At 54.0% G+C, this 18899-nt stretch overlaps 2 protein-coding genes across 4 annotated transcripts in view; both read left to right on the top strand.

The window, feature by feature from the left end:
- The window catches only part of LOC141998762 (uncharacterized), a 406176-nt gene that overhangs the window by 100507 nt on the left and 286770 nt on the right, over nt 1–18899 (top strand). The gene's annotated exons all lie outside the window — the stretch shown is intronic.
- Nucleotides 107–15207, top strand: LOC141998729 (butyrophilin subfamily 1 member A1-like). Of its 3 annotated transcripts, none has more exons than XM_074971705.1 (9): nt 107–166; nt 4652–4782; nt 5789–6130; nt 7207–7488; nt 8667–8783; nt 11970–11990; nt 13244–13264; nt 13347–13373; nt 14034–15207. In XM_074971705.1, the coding sequence occupies exons 2-9, from the start codon at nt 4701–4703 to the stop codon at nt 14543–14545; spliced, it is 1404 nt and encodes a 467-aa protein (XP_074827806.1). In that variant the 5' UTR covers nt 107–166; nt 4652–4700; the 3' UTR covers nt 14546–15207. The 3 variants fall into 3 exon arrangements, with proteins under 3 accessions (XP_074827806.1, XP_074827807.1, XP_074827808.1); XM_074971706.1 differs by having other exon boundaries at nt 140–225; XM_074971707.1 differs by lacking the exon at nt 107–166 and having other exon boundaries at nt 4631–4782.

The raw sequence follows: 18899 nt of genomic DNA, 5'->3' as shown, positions 1-18899 counted from the left end.
CCTTGCCCAAGGTGACCCAGGCAGTCTGTGGCAGAGACTCAAAATGCTGGGAAATAGCCACTCGGGGGCAGCAGAGGATAAGGAAAGCGAAAGCGAAAGTTACATTTCTAACCAGAGGGGAACCCGCCCCAGGAACTGCAGTGGGGTTGCTCCTGATCTGTGCGAGGTGAGTGCGGGAGAACCAGCCCCAGGGACTCCAGTGGGGTTACTCCTGATTTACACCAGGTGAGCGAGAGGAGAACCAGCCCCAGGGACTCCAGTGGGTTACTCCTCATTTAAACTGGGGGGAGCGAGAGAGGAGGGCAGGACTGCCACGGCCCAGTTGCGTTCCACCCCTGAGGGCATTTGCTGAAGCTGGAGCCCGCTTTCAGGACAGGCTCAGCAGGTTCATATGATGGGAAATGCTCCACCCAGTTCACAGGGACAGAGGACAACTGGCTGAGCTGGAAGTCCTGGGCCCTCGGAGTGGCTGCAGACAAGAATCGCCCCAGAGCTAGGCCTGGCCAAGAGTGGCAGTGGGGGACTGGGCACACCCTCTCACGCACTAGGGGATCAGCTCCACTGCACTGCCAGGGGCTGCAGGTGCCGAGATGGACTCCGGGATCACTCCTGATACTGTCTGTGCATCCCATACACCCATCTGTCTTTCTGTGCATCCCATATACCCTGTCTGTCTGTGCATCCTATACTCCCCTCTGCCTATGCATCCCATACAACCATCTTTCTGTCTGTGAATCCCAAACACCCCTCTATCTGTGCATTTGAAACACCCCTCTCTCTCTGCATCCCAAACACCCCTCTGTCCATCTTTACATCCCATACACCCTGTCCCTGTTTGTTAATTGAATACACCCCTCTGTCTGTGCATCCCATACACCCCTCTGTCCATCTGTTCATCCCATACACCCCTCTGTCTGTCTGTGCATCCCAGACACCCTCTGTCGGTCTGTGCATCCCATGCACCGAGTCCCTGTCTGTGCATCAAATACACCCCTCTCTCTGTGCATCCCAGACACCCTCTGTCGGTCTGTGCATCCCATGCACCGAGTCCCTGTCTGTGCATTGAATACACCCCTCTCTCTGTGCATTCCATACAACCCTCTGTCTGTGCATACCAAACATTCTCTGTCTGTATGTATATCCTATCCAACCCTCTATCCATCTGTGCATCCCATATACCCCTCTGTCTGCATGTATATCCCATACAACCCTCTGTATGACTGTGCATCCCAGACATCCCTCTGTCCATCTGCACATCCCATACACCCTGTCCCTGTCTCTGTATCGAATACACCCCCCGTCTGTGCATCCCATACACCCTCTGCTCTCTGTGCATCCCATACACCCCTCTGTCTGTCTGTACATCCCATATTCCCCTCCATCTGTGCATCCCATACTCCCCTCTGCCTATGCATCCCATACAACCCTCTTTCTGTCTGTGCATCCCAAACACCCCTCTGTCTGTGCATCTGAAACACCCCTCTGTCCATCTTTACATCCCATACACCCTGTCCCTGTCTGTTAATTGAATACACCCCTCTGTCTGTGCATCCCATACACCCCTCTGTCTGTCTGTGCATCCCAGGTACCCTCTGTCGGTCTGTACATCCCGTGCACCTAGTCCCTGTCTGTGCATCGAATACACCCCTCTCTCTGTGCATTCCATACAACCCTCTGCTTGTGCATACCAAACATCCTCTGTCTGTATGTATATCCTATCCAACCCTGTATCCGTCTGTGCATCCCATATGCCCTCTGTCTGTGCATCCCATACACCCCTCTGTCTGCATGTATATCCCATACACTCTTTCCCTGTCTCTGCACTGAATACACCCCCCTGTCTGTGCATCCCAGACACTCTATGTCTGTCTGTGCATCCCATACACTCTATGTCCATCTGTTCATCCCATACAACTCTCTGTCTGTTTGTGCATCCCAGACATCCTCTCTCTGTCTTTATATCCCATACACCTTCTGCCTCTCTGTGCATCCCATATGCCCTCTGTCTGTGCATCCCTTACACCCATTTGTCCGTCTGTACATCCTATACACCCTCTTCCTGTCTCTGCATCCCATACACCCCTCTGCCTGTCTGTGCATCCCATACACCGTCTTTCTGTCTGTACATCCCAAACACCCTCTGTCCGTCTGTTCATCCCACACCCCCCTCTGTCTGTGCATCCCAAACATTCCTCTGTCTGTGCATCCCATACACCAGTTTGTCCGTCTTTACATCCAATACACCCTGTCCCTGTCTGTGCATTGAATACACCCCTCTGTCTGTGCATACCAAACACCCTCTGCCAGTCTGTGCATCCCATACACCCCTCTGTCTGTGCACCATCTACACCCCTATGTCTGTCCGTGCATCCCATACTCCCCGCTGTCTGTGCATCACATATACCCTTCTGTCTGTCTGCACATCCCTTACATCCCTCTGTTTGTCTGTGCATCCCATACACGCTCTTCCTGCCTGTGCATCCCATACAACCTGTGTGTGTCTTTACAGCCCATGCAGCCCTCTGTCTTTCTGTTCATCCCATACACCCCCGTGTTTGTCTGTGCATCTGAAACACCCCTCTGTCCTTCTGTGCTTCCCATACACCCTTTGTCTATTTGTGCATCCCAAATACCCCTCTGTCTGTCTATGCATCCCAAACACCCCTCTGCCTGTCTGTGCATCCCATACACCCTCTGTCTATCTTGCATCCCGTACAACCTCTGTCCATCTGCGTATCCCATACACCTCTCTGTCTGTCTGTGCATCCCACTCACCAATCTGTCTATCTGTTCATCCCATACAACCTCTCTCTGTCTGTCTATGCATCCCATACACCCCTCTACCTTTCTGTGCATCCCATGCACCCTCTGCCTGTCTGTGCAACCCTATATTCACCTCTGTGTCTGTCTGTCCATCCCACAGATCCTCAGCCTGCACTGATACCACGCTCTGCCCACACAAAGGTTGAGAATCATGGCCCCAAACACAGCCCCACACAGCAGATTTGTTCCATCCATAGCTCCTGGGCCCCGTGTGCCTTCAAAACTCTGCAGCCACTCCAGCACAAAGGGCCGTCTAGCATCAGGCCTGGCTTAGCCCTTCCTGAAATCTGGGCACGCTGACAGGCCATGCGGTGGGGCTGGTTTGGGAGCCAGAATTTCCCTTCCATGGGGAATTCTGACAGGCTGAATAATGTTTCTGATCTAAATTGGTGTGACACCCCCCATTTCTCCCCTGCCCCCCAAATCCCCATGAAATGAAAATTCTGCAAAATCTCGATGTGGGACTGTTGAAATATTTTGTTTCATTCATCATTTCTTTTCTATACAAATGCCTGCATTTGGGGATGTAAACTGGTTCATTTCAACCTTATTGTTTCAATTTGTTTCGTTTAGAGTGTCCTATTGTATATTAAATTGACTATTATAAATATTGTTAGATTTATTATGATATATATACTATGGTCTATATTATATTATATTGACTAATATATAGTGCATATTACATTGATTATTATAATAAATGCTAAATAGGCTCAGAAGGATTTGATTTGTATCTGTAAATGTCAGTAAACATCGATTAACTAAACACACACACACTGATGAAAAAATATTTCCCTCGATGATACTGGAAATTTGCAAATAGGCAAAATAAGAATACTGCTGCTTGAGAACTTATTAGAGTTATTTAAACATGCTTACTTTGTATGTTTTGCCAAGTGATGTGAACAGTTTGTGTTTTACCAGTTACAAAGTGTTCACTTGCTAAGTGTTCAGCGCCTACTGTCGTTAAATAATTATCTGACTCCGTCCCCAATAATTTCCCACCGCTGTGAAAATTAAAATAAATAAAAATGGGGGAAAATGTTTAAACCCATGATTTGGCACAACTGTGAAAAGTTAAATCGATAAAAACTGAAAAAAAATGCTTAAAAGGAACTTTGATTTCATCCATCGAAATTATAAAAACAAAAATTGAATTGTCCCAAGCCTATATAAGTATTATTTTATAATATATTACATTTATTAATCTGTATATGATATACATTATTAAATACTGTGCATTATATGGAATATTAAATAATATATATTTGATTTCAGACTTTAATGTGATAAAAGTCACAGTGAAATTAATTGAAACGACACATTTCCAAGGCAGTATTTGACATATTGACATGTTCCTGCAAAATATTTCAGTTATGATTAAACTGCTTTTTTCTATGGAAAAGGCGCCCCTCCCCACAAACTTCCCACCCACTTTTCCGCTCAGGCCCCTGATTCCTTTCTGCTTCTTTGAAACATGTAGCCCGTAGTCCCAGACATGCTGCCTGCCCAGCAAGGCTGTCCGGCATCCCCCGGCATGTAAGTGGACTGTGGGGTTTGACCCCAGGCCTTCATTGCTCGTAGCAGGAGCCTCATTTGCTGGAGCTGAAGGAGTAGCTCCTCCAGGTGGTGGCAATAGCAGGCTATTATCCTATTCCATGGAGCGGAGCCCAAAGGGACACATGCCCAGTGCTTGTGTGGGATCCCTATGCAGCAGCTTTCCCTCGTGGGATGAACCGCCCTCCTGGTTCCCACTGGCACAAGAAGGGGGTCTTCGGGTGAGCAGCTATTCCCCTTCTCATCCTTTGTCTCCTTGGTTTCCCTTTAGTTCATTGGCTTCTGTCCAGCCCTGAGGCCAGGAAGAGCCACCCTGCCAGATGCCGGGAGCCCGTCACCCACACTGCAGTGCTGCCCTGCTCTCAGCCATCCTCCTCCTGCACGTTCAGGCTGCAGCAACCGGTAAGGAGGCTCTGTCCTTAACAGTGCTGGGTGGTCACAGGGCCCCAGCTGGCTCTCACGTATGGCGGGGACAGTCTGGGGTGACTGCCCTGGTAATGCACTGGGCTCGGGGGTGAGAGCGCAGAATCTAGTGCTCACTCATATGCACAGTAACATGTGACAAATGGAGTCTCTGTCCCTCCCTCCTTCCATCCCCCCCCCACATCCATCCCCATACACACCCCTCTATCCATCCCCACATCCATCCCCATATACACCCCTCTATCCACCCACATCCATCCATCTCTCCATCCATCCACCCACATCCATCCATCCACCCACATCCATCTCCATACATACCTCTCCATCCATCCCCCCACATCCATCCCCATACACACCCCTCCATCCATCCCCCACATCCATCCCCATAGACACACCCCACATCCATTCCCATATATACCCCTCTATCTACCCACATCCATCTATCCATCCATCCACCCATCCATCTCCCCACATCCATCCCCATACACCCCTCCATCCATCTCCCAACATCCATCCCCATACACACAAGCCTCCATCCATCCCCATACACACCCCTCTATTCATCCACCCACATCCATCCCCATACACACCCCTCCCATGCACCTCCATCCATCCCCATACACACACTCCCTCCCTCCCTCCATCCATCCACACATCCATCCCCATATTCACCCCTCTGTCCCTCCACCTATCCCCCCCATAACCATCCCCGTACACACCCCTCCATCCATCCACTCCATCCATCCACTCCTTCATTTCCCATACACACACCCCTCCACCTTGGCCTCCACATACACACCATCCCTCCCTCCCTGCCTCCTTCCCCCCACTCTACCCCTCCCCCTCTTGCTCACAGCTCTCCCTGAGCCCCTCTCTCCAGGATCCGCTGGGGTGGCAGGTCTGGGGTCTGGGTTGTGTGAGAGGCAAAACCACTTCCCGCCAGTCCCCTCTGACCCCAGGCTTGTCTCTCTGCCCCTTTCCCCAGTGAGTTTCCAGGTTCTGGTTCCCTCCGGTCCCCTCTCTGCTCCACTGGGGGGCACCGTGCTGCTGCCCTGCCACCTCTCCCCTGCACTCAGTGCCCAGGCCATGCAGGTGAAATGGAGCCGGCCCCAGCTAGGCCAGGATGTCCACGTGTACCTGCCGGACGGGAGCGAGGTGCAGGGTGAGAGGTACCGGGGCAGGACGGAGCTCCTGCGGGACGGGATCCAGAGTGGCAGCCTGGCCCTGCGGATCTGGAACCTCACCCTGCGGGACGAAGGACGCTACCTCTGTGACTTCCAGTCTGACACCTACTTCAGCGATGCTGCGTTGGAGCTCCGCCTGATGAGTGAGTGATCCTGGGGTGGGGAGAGCCGGATTCAGCCTGCGCAGCTCTGTGATAGGGAGGGGTGGCTGGCGGTGGGGACTTTCCCACGCAGCCTGCTGAAGTCACAGGCCAGAAAACTTCCCCCAGTGACTCCTCCGTCCAGCCCAGAGCAGAGCCTGTGGGGCAGAGACGTCCAGGCTGCATGTAAGGACCCCGAGGTATGTGGGCTCCACCACAGCCCAGCAGAACCTCCTTCCATAGAGGACGCCCTGCAATGGCAGATATGTGCCCCCTATTTCCAGTGTGGATGTCTCAGCTCCAGTGCCCAGCCATCGGCTCGCCCTCTCCTTGTGTCTGAGGAGCCTTCTACCCTCAGAAACTCTTCCCTGGGTAGAGCCCGGCAAGAGAAGTGTTGTAAGCCACGGGAGGTAACAGTCCCGTTTTCTGTGGTGCTCGTGAGGTATCAGCTGGAGGCCTGTGTCCAGTTCAGGGCGCCGCAAAACCGTGGACAAGCTGGGGAGAGACCCGAGGAGAGCAACAAAACAATCAAAGATTTAGAAATCCAGCCCTAGGAGGAAAGGTTGAAAGAACGGGGCATGTCTGATCTTCAGAAGAGAAGACCGAGGGGGACCTGATAACAGCCTTCAGATACGTGAAGGGCTGTTACAAAGAGGATAGGGATCAAGTGTTAGCCATGGCCACTGAAGGTAGGACAAGAAGTAATGGGCTTAATCTGGAGCAAGGGAGATTGAGGTGAGATATTAGGGAAAACTTTGTAACTCTAAGGGGAGTTAAGCTCTGGACCAGGCTCCAAGGGAGGCTGTGGAAACCCCGTCACTGGAGAGTTGTAAGAACAGTTGGACAAACACCTGTCAGGGATGGTCAAGGTTTGCTTGGTTCTGTCTCAGCGCAGGGGGCTGGATATGATAACCTCTCAAGATACTATCCAGCCCTACATTTCTGTGACTCTAAGTCTTCTCTTGGGTAAACTAACTTACACAGGGGTGAGTGAGAGGGGAACCAGGCCCTGGTATGACCAGAAGGAATGAGGAGAGAACGAAATCAAGGGAGAATTCCTGTTGATTTGTTTCCCCCAGGCTCTGGCTTGGATCCCCTCCTCCACGTCAGTGTGTACAAGGACAAGGGGGTCTCGGTCACATGTCTCTCTGCAGGGTGGTACCCGGAGCCCAATGTGCTCTGGAGAAACAGCCATAAAAAAATCCTGAGTCCCGAGTCCGAACAGAAACTGCGAAGTGACAACGGCTTATTCAACGTCTCCAGCACCGTGGTGATGACCAAGAGCTCAGATCCAGCACTGACCTGCGCCCTCAGCCCTGGCTTGCCCGGCCCAGAGAAAGTATCGGCCATTTTCATTTCCGGTGAGCTGCTGATGGAACAAGGAAACACAGAGCTGGAGCCAGATCTCCACTGGTGGAGAATGGCATTTATAAATAGTGAGAACTTTATGGCAGGGGCAATCTCTTACTGCATATCAGTGCAGCGCCCGGCACAACAGGGCCTTGATCTCGGTCACTGTGTGTCTGTGCAGCATCTGGCACGATGGGGCCCCGATCTTGGTCACTGTGTGTCTGTGCAGCGCCCAGCACATTACCCTGAGCTCAGTTAGGCTGCTGGAGCCCTGGGACCCTCATCTATCATGTGACCACTGTTGTCTCATTGTTCCATTGTATTCCACATCTGTCTTATCCATCTGTTTTGTCCTGTCTTATTCTTAGATTGTTAGCTGTTGGGGTAGAGACCGTCTTTTGGTTCCCGAGTTTGTCCAGCCCCTAGCACAGGAGGTTCCTAGTCCATGGCTAGGGACCCGAGGTCATATGAATAATAAATAATAATAGTGGAATATCGTGATTAGAGCTGGCTTGAAAATGTTCAAGGCAGATGCATTTTTGTTGGAAGCAAACCTTTACTGGGAACGTGTCTATTTCAACCAGATATTTGACTGGAATTAGTCAAATTGAATCATTTCGACATTCTCATTTTGTTCCAAAAATGTCAAAATGTTTCATTTCAGCATCATCCTTTGGATTCAGTTTGTTTGGATTTTGATATTATATTGGCATATTCATACTCTACTAGATTAGAGTATATTTATATATTTTATATTAAGCCCATACGATATATTTGTATTTAATAGTTTGTATTGTATTGTAACCTTTTGACATTACCAAAACCAAAACGGTTTGACGTCATTGAAATGAAACATTCTGAGGGCTCAGAATTGGATTTTTTAAAATTTTCTTTCCGACATTTCACCGTCCATTCCAACCAGGAACACCATCAAATTTTGATATATCGAAATTTCCGGTGGAATGGAAAGTCCATTTTCCAACCAGTTTGCCCGATATTTCTAATGTTAAAAAACAATCTCAGGGAATAAATATTAACAAAAGAACTGATTCCGGCCTTTTCTGTCTATCACAAAGGAGCTAAAAGGGTCCCATCATCTGTTACTAGGTTTGTTAATTATTTTGTGTCACATCTGCATGGGGCAGAATGGGTCATGAGAGTTAACCTGTGTTCTTCTCTTCCCCTGCAGACACTTTCTTCCCCAGAGTTTCCTCTTGGCGGGTCCCCCTCTATCTCATCCTGACGATATGCGTTTGCTTCCTCCCCTTGGCTTCCCTCTACCTATGGAGGATTCACAAAGAGAAAGGTAAAGCCTCCTGTTTAACCCCTTTGCCACCAGAAAGAAAGAAACGAGACATCCTTCAATAGATCTGTAGGTCCTTGGTGCTGTAGACCGCATAGATCCTTGGATGCTCACATGATTTGACCTCCCTCTTTCTACCTGGGCATATTTTTCCCATTGCCGGTAATTCATGTTAAGACAGGAAAGGAAATTAATCTTCACTTGGGTGTCAAATGTTATAACGTTTCCCAGCCCTTCCGTTATCAGTATTTTCCTTGTGTGTACCCAAAGGCGCTGACTTTTGTTTTTGTTGGTGGATGCTCCACCCCCTCTCTGCCCTGAGGGCCCGCCCCCAATCTGTCCCCCCCCAAGACCCCCCGCCCCCCCCCGTTCCTCTTCATACCTTCCCCCGAGCACCTCCTGCCCACTCGTCTCCGCCATCCCCTAAGTCCCCCTGCCTGTTCCTCTCCACCCCCTCCCCCGAATGTCCCCCTGCCCGCCCATCCACTGCTTGCTCCTCTCCGCCCCCGAGCGCCTCCCACACACGCTCACTCATCTCTGCCCCTTCCCCGAATGTCCACCCACCTGCTACTCGCTCCTCTCCGCCCCCTCCCCCAAGCGCCTCCCACCGACTCCTCTCCGCCCCCTCCCCCTAGTGACCCCCTGCCCGCCCGCCCACCCACCGCTCGCTCCTCTCCGCCCCTGAGCGCTTCCCGCTTGCCCTGGCTACTCTCCGCCCCTCCCCCTAATGTCAGCCTACCTGCCGCTCGCTCCTCTCCGCCCCTCCCCCGAGCGCCTCCCACCCACTCCTCTCCACCCCCTCCCTCGAGTATCCGCCAGCCCGCTGCTCACTCCTCTCCACCCGCAAGTGCCTCCTGCCCATGCTTGCTCCTCTCTGCTCCCTCCCCCAAGTGCCTCCTGCCCACTCTTCTCGCCCCCTCCCCCGAGTGTCCCCCCGCCCACCTGCCCACCCGCCACTCTCTCTTCTCCACCCCCAAGTGCCTCCAGCCTATGCCCGCTCCTCTCCACCTCCTCCCCCGTGTCCCCTCATCCACCCACCACTGCTCACTCCTCTCAGCCTCCAAGTGCCTCCCACCCACTCCTCTCCGCCCCCTCCCTGGAGTGCTTCCCCCCTGCCGCCCACACGGTGCTTCTCCTTTCCATCCCTGAGTATCTCCCGTCCGCGCTCACTCCTCTCCGCCCCCTCCCCCAGGAGCCTCCAGCCCACTCCTCTCTGCCCCCTCCCCTGAGTATCCCTCTGTCCACCCACCCACTGCTCGCTCCTCTCCACCCCTGAGCACCTCCCACCCACTCCTCTCCACCCCCTCCCCCGAGTGTCCCCCTGCCCTCCTGCCACTTGCTCCTTTCCACCCCCAAGTGCCTGCTGCCCGCGCTCACTCCTCTCCGCCCTCCCCCGAGTGTCCCCCTGCCCTCCCACCACTTGCTCCTCTCCACCCCCAAGTGCCTCCTGCCCGCACTCGCTCCTCTCCGCCCCTCCCAAGTGTCTGCCCACCCGCTGCTCGCTCCTCTCTGCCCCCTCCCCTGAGTATCCCTCTGTCCACCCACCCACTGCTCGCTCCTCTCCACCCCTGAGCACCTCCCACCCACTCCTCTCCACCCCCTCCCCCGAGTGTCCCCCTGCCCTCCTGCCACTTGCTCCTTTCCACCCCCAAGTGCCTGCTGCCCGCGCTCACTCCTCTCCGCCCTCCCCCGAGTGTCCCCCTGCCCTCCCACCACTTGCTCCTCTCCACCCCCAAGTGCCTCCTGCCCGCACTCGCTCCTCTCCGCCCCTCCCAAGTGTCTGCCCACCCGCTGCTCGCTCCTCTCCGCCCCCTACCCCGAGCACCTCCTGGCCACTCCTCTCTGCCCCCTCCCCTGAGTGTCTCCCGCATCCACCCACCACCACTCACTCCTCTCTGCCCCTAAGCACTTCCTGCTCGCTCCTTTCCATCCCCTCCCCTGAGTATTTCTTGCCTGCCACTCACTCCTCTCCATCCCCGAGTGCCTCCCACCTGCGTTCACTCCTCTCCACCCCCTCCCCCGAGCGTCCCCGCCATCCACCCACCCACTGCTTGCTCCTCTCCACCCCCGAGTGCCTCCCACCTGCGTTCACTCCTCTCTGCCCCTCCCCAAGTGTCCCCCTGCCCGCCCACCCACTGCTCGCTCCTCTCCACCCCCGAGTGCCTCCCACCTGCGTTCACTCCTCTCTGCCCCTCCCCAAGTGTCCCCCTGCCCGCCCACCCACTGCTCGCTCCTCTCCGCCGCCGAGTGCCTACCACCTGCATTCACTCCTCTCTGCCCCTCCCCAAGTGTCCCCCTGCCCGCCCACCCACTGCTCGCTCCTCTCCACCCCCGAGTGCCTCCCACCTGCGTTCACTCCTCTCTGCCCCTCCCCAAGTGTCCCCCTGCCCGCCCACCCACTGCTCGCTCCTCTCCACCCCCGAGTGCCTCCCACCTGCGTTCACTCCTCTCCGCCCCTCCCCAAGTGTCCCCCTGCCCGACCACCCACTGCTCGCTCCTCTCCACCCCCGAGTGCCTCCCACCTGCGTTCACTCCTCTCCGCCCCTCCCCAAGTGTCCCCCTGCCCGCCCACCCACTGCTCGCTCCTCTCCACCCCCGAGTGCCTCCCACCTGCGTTCACTCCTCTCCGCCCCTCCCCAAGTGTCCCCCTGCCCGCCCACCCACTGCTCGCTCCTCTCCGCCCCCGAGTGCCTCCCACCAACACTCGCTCCTTTCCGCCCCTCCCCCGAGTGTCCCCCCGCCTGCCTACCGCCACTCACTCCTCTCCGCCCCCAAATGCCTCCCGCCCACGCCTGTCTGCTCTCCTGCCGTGAGGGCAAGTGACGGGGGGAGAGTGCAGAGGGGAGCGAGTGGGGAGGCAGGAAGAGGTGCAGCACAGGCGGGGCCACGGGGGAAGAGGCCAAGTGGGGGCGGGGCCTTGGGGTGGAGTGCGGGTGGGGCCTCAGGGCAGGGCCACGGTCTGTGGGTATATTTTTTTTCCGTGGGTGCTTGAGCCCCGGAGCACCCCCAGTCATCATCTATGTGCGTACCACAGTAGCCTCTAGATACCCCACCTGAGATCTGTGCCCCCTTGTGTCAGGCGCTGCACAGACACCCCGGAAGAGATGGTCCCTGCTGTCTTGAGAGTTAACAGCACCCTCAGGTGGCCAGTGCCCTGTCGGTGAATGTGTTTCTCCGTTTGTTTTACAGGTGCCATGTACACACTGCTAAGTAAGTTTCTTCTTCACCGTCAGCCATTCCTGGGGGTTGGGCCATGTCAACTCAGACTGGGTAATGACTCCTTTGAATCAGGCTCCACCCGGCGAGGTTTCTGGTGGCGCCGGCGCAAGCGGCTCAGGGAAGGCAAAAGCCCTGGCAAATCTGGGGCTGGGGTATTACGCCCAGAGAGGCAGTGAGTGGGTCCCCTAGGGCAGGGGCGGGCAAACTTTTTGGCCTGAGGGCCGCATCAGGTTTCTGAAATTGTATGGAGGGTCAGTTAGGGGAGGCTGTGCCTCCCCAAACAGCCAGGCATGGCCCGGCCCCCACCCCCTATCTGACCATCCCCTCTGCTTCTCGCCCCCTGATGGCCCCCCGGGACTTCTGCCCCATCCAACCCTCCCATTCTCTGACGGCCCCCAGGGACCCCTGCCCCATCCACACCCCCCGGTCTCTGTCCCCTGTCCATCCCCGGATCTCCCGCCCCATTCAACCCCCCCCTCCTTCCTGACTGCCCCCTGGGACCCCTGCCCCATCCAACCACCCCTTCTCCCTGACCGATCCCGGACCCCCTGCCCCTAACTGCCCCCCGCTGCCCCATCCAACCCCCCCCGTCCTTCCTGACTGGCACCCCTGGGACCCCTGCCCTATCCACCCCCCATGCTCCCTGTCCCCTGACCACCCCCGGAACCCCTGCCCCTGACTGCCCCCCGCCGCCCCATCCAACCCCTCCTCTCCTTCCTGACTGCCCCCCCTGGAACCCCTGTTCCCCGCCTTTCGACCGCCCTGACCCCTATCCACACCCACAGCCCCTGACCAACCCCCGAACTCCCCTGCCCTCTATCCAGCCCCCTTCCCCCCCTGCTCCCTGCCCCCTTACTGTGCTGCACCGGAGCACCGGTGGCTGGTGGCACGGCTGCACCAGGACGGACAGCGACGCTGTGTAGCACAGGTACAGACTAACACAGCTACCCCCTGATCCTTGACCTTCCCGATGTGATCCGCGCGGATTTCTCCTCTCAGAACTGCCTTGAATTTCAGGTATACAAAAATAAGTTCAAAAAGGCTCGAATCCGGAACTGAAGGTTTTGTTTGGGTCGAGGAGGTTCTTCTGATGGGACAAGGGAGGTGGGCAGACCTAGGCTGCCCCGGGTATCTCTGAGCATTGGTTCTCCCAGCGGGGTGGGTTTAATGCTGGGCCCAGAGCGAGAAATGAACAGGTTTGGAACCCAGGCCCCTGATAACGTGCTGTCTCTTTGTGTCCACAGAGGGAAGCCACGGTAGACCAAGTGAGTGTGGATTTGATCTCTAGACTATATGTAACTTAGCTAGGCAGCTCTGCCCTGGCCTAATGTTCTCTTCTCATTTCAGGTTGGAAAGAAGCATTTCTCAAAGCCGGTAAATCCAAAATGGAGAGTTAAGTCTAGCAGGGTATGGGTGGGCAACTGGGAGTCAGGACTCCTGGGTTCTAAGATTGGCTGTGGGAGGGGAGAGTAGTCTTGTAGTTAAGAAAAAGTGGGGGCTGGGAGTCAGGACTCCTGGCTCTATCCCCAACTCTGGGAGGGGAGTGGGGTCTAGTGGGTTATGGGTGGGCACCTGGGAGTCAGAACTCCTGGGTTCTATCCCCAACTCTGGGAGAGAAGTGGGGTCTAGTGGGTTATGGGTGGGCAACTGGGAGTCAGGACTCCTGGGCTCTATCCCCAACTCTGGGAGGGGAGTGGGGTCTAGTGGGTTATGAGTGGGCAGCTGGGAGTCAGGACTCCTGGGTTCTAACATTGGCCATGGGAGGGGGGAGGTGTCTAATAGATATGGGAAAGTGGGGGCTGGGAGTCAGGACTCCTGGGTTCTGTTCCAGCTCTGGGAGGGGCGTGGAGAGTTGTGGTTTAAGCAGGGTGCACCGTGCTCCTAGGCGATGTTTCTCCCTGACTCCCAGCTTTTGCTGGAGTTTTGCTTTAAAACGTCTCATTCTCCAGCTGTACCAATTTAAGTATTTGAAATGAGCAAACTGCCTTCCCTGAAACTGTCCCCACCCCCGGTCCCGCATCTGTCTGTCTCTAGCGGACGTGACCCTGGACCCAAGAACAGCTCACCCCAGTCTGGAGCTGTCTGCAGACAGGAAAAGCCTAAAGAACATAGGTACAAGACAATCACTGCCTAATGGCCTGGGGAGATTCGACGTTTACTCGTGCGTGCTGGGCTCCGATGGCTATGAGTTGGGGACGCATTACTGGGATGTGGAGGTGGCCAGCACAGGGGGCTGGGCTCTGGGTGTCACCAGGGAGTCTGTCAGCAGGAAGGGATGGTTCAATTTCAGCCCCAAGCAAGGCACATGGGCCATCCAGCTCTCCAGGGGCCAATACCGGGTAGTCACTGCAGAATGGAGCCCGCTGGACCTGCTGCAGAGCCCTGGCAAGATCAGAGTGTATCTGGACTATGAAGGAGGGGTTGTGTGCTTCTATGATGCTGACACCATGGCCCCCCTCCACGCCTTCACTGCCCTCTTTACGGGGAAGATCTACCCATTCTTCTGGGTCTGGTCTGTAGGGACCTCCCTTAGACTATGTTCCTGAGCCTCTCCCAGCCAGATCTCTGCACATGCAAACCTGCCAATGCATCACACCAGCCACCACAATTGGGGTGTGGGGGGGAAGACGCATGTTGTGTCAGTATGGGCTGTTGGCCATGTTTTATTAGTGAGGATCCCTTGCTGAAAGGCAGTTTTCACACTACGTGAATGGAAATAAACCTGTTCTTCAAAAAAGAAAAGCAAATTTCATCACACGCAAAGGTAACATCCACCTCTGACAAAGTGGAAATCGTCTGTGATATTTTTATGACACCTTTTTGTACTTCAGTTTCCCCTCCATGTTGCATTGTTGCCCAGTGGGGGAAAAAGGCTGTTTGCTCTCAGGGCAGGCTAAGAGACATAGGTGTGGGTGTCGCCCGGCTGTCTGGGCCTCAGTCCCCATATCAGTGGAGTATCTGGGAAGACCGTGGCAAATCCAGTCACCAGGACATTGGCACCTACCATCCAAGGACCCAGAGGGAGATGGATTCCATCTCTGCAGGGAGCTGAGCAACATCCACCAGCTGGAGAACAGAGGACTGAAGCGTGGGGAGGTGTGGGTATAAGTTGGCTGCTCACCTGATGTCTGACTAAAGAGGTCAGAGGGGGAGACAAATGGAGCTTGACCATGGGGGTTCACTACAGCTTGGCTGGGCTCTTGGCTGACCAGAAAGGTCTATGCTTTAATGTTCAGTTCTCTGTGCTAACCTAAGGACTTCTTAGGCTGTGTCCAGCTGACCAATAAACCCGACTTCTTTGGACAATGCTATTTGAGTGTCACTGCAAATCCTGGCTGAGGTGCATGAGTCCCTGAAGCATGGACAAGTCTCTACCACAGGGCTGGATCCAGTCCACCAGCTGTTTTAATCCGGCCCTCGATCTCCCACTGGGGTGCGGGGTCTGGGGCTTGCCCCGCTCCAGCACTCCAGCCAGGGAGCAGGGTCTGGGGCTGCTCCACACGGCTCCCGGAAGCAGCAGCATGGCCCCCCTCCAGCTCCTATGTGTAGAGGCAGCCAGGAGGCTCCACTCTGAATACTGCCCCCTCCCCAAGTGCTGCCCTCTGCAGCTCCTGTTGGCCAGGAACCACAGCCAATGGGAGCTTCAGGGACAGTGCCTGCGGACAGGGCAGTGTGCAGAGCTGCCTAGCCATGCCTCTGGGTAGGAGCCAGAGAAGGGACATGCTGCTGCTTCTGGGAGCCGCTTGAGGTAAGCGCTGCCCAGTGCCTGCACCCCTGAGCCTCTCCCCGTGCCACAACCCCCTGCCCCAGCCCTGATCCCCCACCCACCCTCCATACCCCTCAATCCCAGCCCAGAGAACCCTCCAAAGCCCTCATCCCCAACCCCACCCCAGAGCCCGCACGCCTTGTACCCAACTCTCTGTCCCAGCCCTCAGCCCCCTCCCACACTCCAAACCCATCACCTTCACACATCACCTCCATATTGGTGCACATAACAAAATTCATTCTACACATGGCTGGGAAAAATTAGCGGGAATGCTGGCCAGGTGCCCAGGTAACAGGGGATTCAGTACCCAGACTGCAGCGGGTCTGCACCCAGTTTCTCTCTTCTTTTTGCTGCTCTGTCACTTTTCCAAAGCTGGAGAAGTTTGGTACAGAATGGACAAAGATAAAGAACACCCCTGCCGCCCAGCTATTACATGATTATTATTTATGGCTGTGTTTGTAGCATGGCAGTGCCTGGGAGCCCCTGACACAGACCAGACTCTGTGACACTAGATGCTGTCTGCAAAAAGACAGGGGAAAGATAATCAAAGAAAGTTTTAAGTGAGTCGTTTGGGCTCTTACATTCAGTGGCAGGAGAGGTGGGGAATCCTGGGAAGAACCACCCCCCCAAAGTCTAAAATATTTTACAAACCCAAATGAAAACCGCCATTCAACACAACAGGAAAAGGGCCTCATTCCAAAATTCCCCATGGAAAACATCAACGACGACACCTTTTTGGGTGGGTTGAAACATTCCCAGTCATGGGTTGTACTAGCCCAGCCATGGAGTGAGGCCCACCAAGGGACATCTACACTGGAATAAAAGACCCATGGCTGGCCCAGAGCAGCTGACTCACATTTGTGGGGCTCAGGCTGCGGAGCTAAAAGTTGCTGTGTAGACGTTCAGGCGGGGGTTGGAGCCTGGCCCCTGGGACCATGCAAGCAGGGAGGATCCCAGAGCCAGGACGCCAATCCAAGCCTGAACATCTACACAGCAACATTTAACCTCCGAAGCCAAGCCCTGTGAGCCCGACTCAGCTGACCCAGGCCAGCTTCAGCCATGCAGTGGGGCTTGTATTCCAATGTAGCTGAAGTCAATGGGGCTACAGCCGGTGTCAGTGGGCTATAGCTCCATTGGAGTCATGGGGCCAGATCCCCAGCTGGGGTCATAAAATCAGAGAACTGGAAGGAACCTTGAGAGGTCATCCAGTCCCCTGCACCCATGGCAGGACTAAATATGATCTAGACCAGTGGTTCCCAAACTTGTTCCGCCACTTGTGCAGGGAAAGCCCCCGGCGGGCCCGACTGGTTTGTTTACCTGCCGCGTCCGCAGGTTCGAGCGATCACAGCTCCCTGCGGATGCAGCAGGTAAACAAATGGGCCCGGCCCGCCAGGGGCTTTCCCTGCACAAGCGGTGGAACAAGTTTGGGAACCACTGATCTAGAGCATCCCTGACAGGTGTTTGTCCAACCTGCTCTTAAAAATCCCCAATGATGGAGACTCCACAGCCTCCCTAGGCAGTTTATTCCAGTGCTTAACCACCCTGACAGTTGCTGCAATTTAAGCCCATTGGTTCTTGTCCTATTCTCAGAGGTTAAGAACAATTTTTCTCCTTCCTCCTTGTAACAACCTTTTATGTACTTGAAAACTGTTATCATGTCCCCTCTCAGTCTTCTCTTCTCCAGACTAAACAAATCCAGTTTTTTCAATCTTCCCTCATAGGTCATGTTTACTAGACTTTTCATCATTTTTGTTCTCTGGACTTTCTCCAATTTGTCCACATCTTTCCTGAAATGTGGTGCCCAGAACTGGACACAATACTCCAGTTGAGGCCTAATCAGCGCGGAGTAGAGCGGAAGAATTACTTCTCATATCTTGCTTACAATACTCCTGATAATGATGTTTTCTTTTTTTGCAACAGCATTACACTGTTGACTTATATTTAGCTTGTGATCCACTATGACCCCCAGATCCCTTTCTGCAGTACTCCTTCCTAGGCAGTCATTTCCCATTTTGTATGTGTGCAAATGATTGTTCCTTCCTAAATTGAGTACTTCGCATTTGTCCTTAATGAATTTCATTCTATTTACTTCAGACCATTTCTCCAGTTTGTCCAGATCATTTTGAATATTAATCCTATCCTCCAAAGCCCTTGCAACCCATCCCAGCTTGGTATTGTCCGCAAACTTTATAAGTGTACTCTCTATGCCATTATCTAAATCATTTATGAAGATATTGAACAGAACCGGACCCAGAACTGATCCCTGCGGGACCCCACTCGTTATGCTCTTCCAGCATGACTGTGAACCATGGATAACTACTTTCTGGGAACGATTTTCCAAACAGTTATGCACCCACCTTGTCGTAGCTCCATCTCAGTTGTATTTCCCTAGTTTGTTTATGAGAAGGTTATGAGAGACAGTATCAAAAGCCTTACTAAAGTCAAGATATACCACATCTACCGCTTCCCCCCTATCCACAAGGCTTGTTACCCTGTCAAAGAAAGCTATCAGGTTGGTTTGACATGATTTGTTCTTGACAAATCCATGATGACTCTTATTTATCACCTTTTTATCTTCTAGGTGTTTGCAAATTGATTGCTTAATTATTTGCTCCATTATCTTTCCGATTACAGAAGTTAAGCTGACTGGTCTGTAATTCCCCAGGTTGTCCTTATTTCCCTTTTTATAGATGGACATTATATTTGCCCTTTTCCAGTCTTCTGGAATGTCTCCCATCTTCCATGACTTTTCAAAGATAATTGCTAATGGCTCAGATATTGCCTCAGTCAGCTCCTTGAGTATTCTAGGATGCATTTCATCAGGCCCTGGTGATTTGAAGGCATCTAACTTGTCTAAGTAACTTTTGACTTGTTCTTTCTCTATTTTAGACTTTGATCAATGGGCCGTAGCTCCATTGGAATCAATGGGGCCAGATCCCCAGCTGGGGTCAATGGGCCATAGCACCATTGGAGTCAATGGGGTCAGATCCACAGCTGGGGACAATCAGCGTCACTCCACTGGAGTCAGCATCCCTCTGATCAGAGCTTCCAAGCTTGCTCTGTAAGTGAGCTGGAGCTTGCTAGCTAGCAGCCGTCTCCTTCCCACAACCCTCCACCATCCCAGCCCTGGCACA

The sequence above is a fragment of the Natator depressus genome, chromosome 14, assembly GCF_965152275.1.
Source record: "Natator depressus isolate rNatDep1 chromosome 14, rNatDep2.hap1, whole genome shotgun sequence".
In the NCBI taxonomy this organism is placed as follows: Eukaryota; Metazoa; Chordata; order Testudines; family Cheloniidae; genus Natator; species Natator depressus.
Note: the sequence above shows the minus strand (reverse complement) of the source record. Positions and strands in the feature narration are given on the sequence as shown.